At 43.8% G+C, this 4,159-nt stretch overlaps 2 protein-coding genes across 4 annotated transcripts; one reads left to right on the top strand and one right to left on the bottom strand.

The window, feature by feature from the left end:
- Positions 1-364: 364 nt before the first annotated feature.
- LOC132463589 (putative nuclease HARBI1) lies at positions 365-1,940 on the top strand. The gene is made up of 3 exons (XM_060059868.1): positions 365-1,145; positions 1,227-1,339; positions 1,423-1,940. The coding sequence occupies exons 1-3, from the start codon at positions 716-718 to the stop codon at positions 1,567-1,569; spliced, it is 690 nt and encodes a 229-aa protein (XP_059915851.1). The 5' UTR covers positions 365-715; the 3' UTR covers positions 1,570-1,940.
- Positions 1,941-2,005: 65 nt separating this feature from the next.
- LOC132463588 (uncharacterized) lies at positions 2,006-3,644 on the bottom strand. 3 transcript variants are annotated; one of them, XM_060059865.1, is made up of 7 exons: positions 3,270-3,445; positions 3,092-3,162; positions 2,815-2,994; positions 2,572-2,633; positions 2,437-2,481; positions 2,297-2,344; positions 2,006-2,212 (listed from the first exon to the last, which is right to left on the bottom strand). In XM_060059865.1, the coding sequence occupies exons 1-7, from the start codon at positions 3,443-3,445 to the stop codon at positions 2,081-2,083; spliced, it is 714 nt and encodes a 237-aa protein (XP_059915848.1). In that variant the 3' UTR covers positions 2,006-2,080. The 3 variants fall into 3 exon arrangements, with proteins under 3 accessions (XP_059915848.1, XP_059915849.1, XP_059915850.1); XM_060059866.1 differs by having other exon boundaries at positions 2,581-2,633; XM_060059867.1 differs by having other exon boundaries at positions 3,092-3,644.
- Positions 3,645-4,159: the final 515 nt, after the last annotated feature.

The following is a 4,159-nucleotide window of genomic DNA, read 5'->3' as shown; positions in this document are numbered from 1 at the left end:
CAACCAACAACAAAGCTGGCCACACAACAAAACCAACACCAAACCATAATAATAACAAAATGCAACAATAAAACAAACTCCAAACAATAACAGTATCAGCAAAAAGCAACAATAAGACTAACAGTAAACAATAACAATAACAAAAATGCAACAATCACACAGACACTGCACAATAACAATCACAGGAAAGAAATGCAACCATGGAACGTGTCCCTAAATAATAATAATAATATCAGAAAGATATGAGGTACACAACGAATGGCAATCCCCCTCAACCCATCCCTAGATGACCACACTATAAGGATGTGAGGAGGAGTTAACTGGTCGTGTAACAATAAGCAATCACACGCATGGGGTATCCAGTGGGGTGTTCCACAAAGCCGGTTTTATCACATAACCGGGTAAGTTAACCCAGGGTTTTCGGTAACCCTAGGTTTTCCGTTCCAAAAGGATCACGGTATGTTAGTTGCTATAGCAACATATGCTCTGAATCAAACCTGCCGGTTTTATCACATAACCGGGTAAGTTAACCCAGGGTTTGCGGTAACCCGAGGTTTTCCGTTCCAAAAGGATCACGGTATGTTAGTTGCTATAGCAACATATGCTCTGAATCAAACCTGGTCGGAGCAGGTTTTGCGCAGGTTAAGTTCAAAGATAACCCGGTTTTGCTCAGGGTATTTAAACCCGCGTTCACCACAGCTTTTACGTGATCACAATGGCATGCCCTTTTGACGAGAGGCCGATTGATATCGGAGCGCAAATAATTCGTGCCATTCACAGAGAGAGATTAATTAGACCACGGCTCGACATATTGTCCTTTCCGGAGGACTTTTTGCTGGAGAGATATCGTTTTTCACGTGATTCTTTGCTTTATTTAAATAACCTTCTCCAACCATACATTGCAAATGTGACCAATCGTGGATCTGCCCTCAGTCTACTCCAAACAATTTGCACAGCTCTCCGTTTTTTTGCGACGGGAAGCTTTTTGTACAGCGTAGGAGATGCTGAGCACATAGGCAAAGCCACGGTCTGCCGCTCAGTACGTAAAGTTTGTCTTGCGCTGAAGCAGTTGTTGCGGAACTTCATCGTATTTCCAGGCCATAAACCCACGAGACGCATGAAAATGGAGTTTCACCAACTTGCAGGTCAGCATTATCTACTTTACGTGTTCCCAAATGGCACCGAAATTATCCTCGTTGACTTTTCATCTGGGTGTTTTATTTCAGGATTTCCAAATGTAATTGGGTGCATTGATGGCACACAAGTGCCCATACTGGCCCCATCTATAAATGAGGCAGATTATGTGAACAGGAAAGGCTATCACAGTATAAATGTTCAGGTAAGTGTACACTGCCTATATTGGATATTTCCAATATCTCCATGGTTTGTTAATCGCTGCCGATCTTTTTCTTTTATCACTAGATGATATGTGATGCTTCCCACATGATCACCAATGTAGAGGCAAAATGGCCTGGTTCAGTCCACGATGCAAGGATGTATCGTGAATCCAATTTGAGCCGTAAATTTCAAGTGGGTGAGTTGCATTCTGAACATATAGATCTCATATAATTGTGCTTGTGCAAGATAGCTCAAAGTTTGTATTTGATCGCAGGGCAATTCGATGGGTGGATCCTAGGAGATCGAGGGTATCCATGCCTCCCGACGCTCATCACCCCGTACCCTAATCCCGCTCCTGGACCACAGACTACATTAAACCGGGCACACAGCAGAACCCGCGTTAAGATTGAAAACACATTCGGGATATTGAAGTCCAGATTTCAATGCCTACGTGGACTAAGGGTTTGTCCGGAACGGGCATGCGACATAATTGTTGCATGCGCCATCCTCCACAATATCGCCACCCTGCGCAAAGAGATGCCTCCCCCCTTTGACCCGTTCCTCGAGGAGGAACACATTCCCCAAATGGATTCAAGGGCTGGACAAAGGATGCGGGAACACATTTGCCAAAATCACTTCAATTAAAAAAAAAAAAAACACCAAACACTGTTTTTATCAATCATTTTTATTCTTTAGTTGCTGAGGGAGGAAAAATAATATAATTAGACATTGAATAGCAATATCATGTCCGCGTTGAATTTCTGCCCAACCTCCTTTTTTTTACCTCTATCAGCAGCTTTGTGTACTCCATTTGCAAATCAGCCTTAGCGATTTCCCGCTGAAGATGAAGTCGATATAATTCTTTAGTAGTCAACTGAAATAGAGGAAAATATTGTTTTAACATTCAAGCGACATACTTGGCCAATAAATTAAGTGAGTAGCCTAGGATATGTCTTACATGCTGATATTGCGACCCTGATGTACCCGCCGCTTCCTCGACCACAGTCTGTTAAGAGACAAGTGAGTTTGAGAACACTGTTAGTTTAGTTGAATCGTCAATAATGACTTGGAACTGGCAAGAAAAAGCGAGGCCTATACCTCAGTTCTTTCAGACCCATCCATGGCAATATTTTCATCGGCCTCCTGTCATACAAAGAGCAATTATAGGCCTATTGGCTGAGTATTTTGAGATGCGCTTACAACAGAAATGTAAAAAAAAAAAAACAGGCCTACCGGACTTACATAAACTGGAGGATTCGTAGCCGGCTCGATTAAAAGCAATACTCCGTCTTGATCTGTGAAGTTGATTAATTAGTCACGTTTTGGAATAGAGCCACATAGGCCTATACAGCAGGCATACAACAAACATGGGGTTTTCTACCCAGCTACAAAATAACATTTGGAACATTTGCGCTATGACACACACACGGCTTGCATGTGTTCGCATACAAAAAATGAAATAACAAAAAAACCTACATTCAACCAGTGGGTTGACAGTGGACGGAGATGGCCCCGGACTCTCGGAGGAGGTACCTCCAGGTATCCCCTCCATGCCAGGGCGCCCTGCATTAATGGTTAGAGCCAGCTCCTCAACCGGGGTGAAGGTAATTGGAGGGCCCGATCCAGTCTGCCGACTGTCGGCCCTCTTACGATTGGCTTTAAAAATAAAAAAATGGGGTATTAAAATACAGGAGGAGTGACAAATAGGCCTATGATATGACAAATATGTAGGACGATGGTGGGAAAAGCTTACCAGCTTGTACAACGTTTTTGTATTTCATTTTTACTTGTTCCCGAGTTCGTTTGGGGGCCGTCGGATTACATCTTTATAGATAACAGATTATGGAATGTTAAGAAAGCTTAACTGAGATAGGTAATGAATATATTCATAGTTCAAATATTTAGGATAGTGCTTTTACCATGACACTTACGAATTTACGCGGTCAGCTATCCTCTGCCAGGCTTTATTTCTCATTATGGCAGATGCTTTTGTGTTGCATTTCCTCATTATCACTCCCTTTTCCTCATCGTAACTCTCCAGGAGAACCTGGAGGTCGAGATCTGAGAAATATGCGGCCCGTTTCGCCATATTGATCGGTAATTCCATGATCCATACATCACGTCTTTATAGGTTTGGCGTGGACGCGCACAACCCTGGGTTAACCAACCGCAAGTTGATTGAACTAATGCATAACCGCTGCTGTGGAACCGAAAACTCTGGGTTGGTCGGCACAGGGTCAATCAACCTAGAGTTCAGCGTTAACTCAGTGTTTGTTTAACCTCCGTTCGTGGAACACCCCTCAGGGTAGGCCCGGGGCACGGGAACAACTGAAACCACGGAAAAGTCCTGAGCGTCATCACGGGCAGGTGGTCGCAAGGCGCCACCTGAGCATTAGACCCTTTTATTCAACTGCGCTCAGGACCTCATCTGATAAACGGGCAATCAAGGCCCCTGGAATCTCGCCCGTGTGTATCCCCGAGCTCCATAGTCAAAGTTTGCAGGCGCTATCTGGTCGTCCAGGGGAAACTGGTCCGGGAAATCCAGCAGGGGCATGAGGGGGGCTGCTTCGGTTGCTGATTATAGTATATATTATTTATCCAATCAACATTTTTGTTAATAGTGGACCACCAAAACAGGACTGATTCAAACCCTGCCGAAATTTGATTGCATCATTCTTGGGTAGTTCGTCGGCTCCGGGCGTGTCTGCATCTGGCTCCTCCTCTGGCCCTGGAACTTTGTGTTTCTCTTGCTGGAATTACAAACTTATGTACAACAGTTAGATGTTCAAACATATTTTCCTTAATTCTATTTCTAATTACT

Source organism: Gadus macrocephalus, chromosome 8, assembly GCF_031168955.1.
Source record: "Gadus macrocephalus chromosome 8, ASM3116895v1".
In the NCBI taxonomy this organism is placed as follows: Eukaryota; Metazoa; Chordata; class Actinopteri; order Gadiformes; family Gadidae; genus Gadus; species Gadus macrocephalus.
The sequence above is the reverse complement of the archived record's forward strand: the minus strand, read 5'-3'. Positions and strand labels throughout refer to the sequence as shown.

Bases quoted from the DNA above. Each gene is read 5' to 3' on its own strand.
- LOC132463589 (XM_060059868.1), top strand. From the start codon at position 716: ATGGCATGCCCTTTTGACGAGAGGCCGATTGATATCGGAGCGCAAATA. The intron at 1,146-1,226 runs GTCAGCATTATC...GTTTTATTTCAG, and splicing joins GGAGTTTCACCAACTTGCAG to GATTTCCAAATGTAATTGGG. The intron at 1,340-1,422 runs GTAAGTGTACAC...TTTTATCACTAG, and splicing joins ATCACAGTATAAATGTTCAG to ATGATATGTGATGCTTCCCA.
- LOC132463588 (XM_060059865.1), bottom strand. From the start codon at position 3,445: ATGGAATTACCGATCAATATGGCGAAACGGGCCGCATATTTCTCAGAT. The intron at 2,634-2,814 runs GTAGGTTTTTTT...TCAACTTCACAG, and splicing joins TGTCAACCCACTGGTTGAAT to ATCAAGACGGAGTATTGCTT. The intron at 2,213-2,296 runs GTAAGACATATC...CCTCTATTTCAG, and splicing joins CAGGGTCGCAATATCAGCAT to TTGACTACTAAAGAATTATA.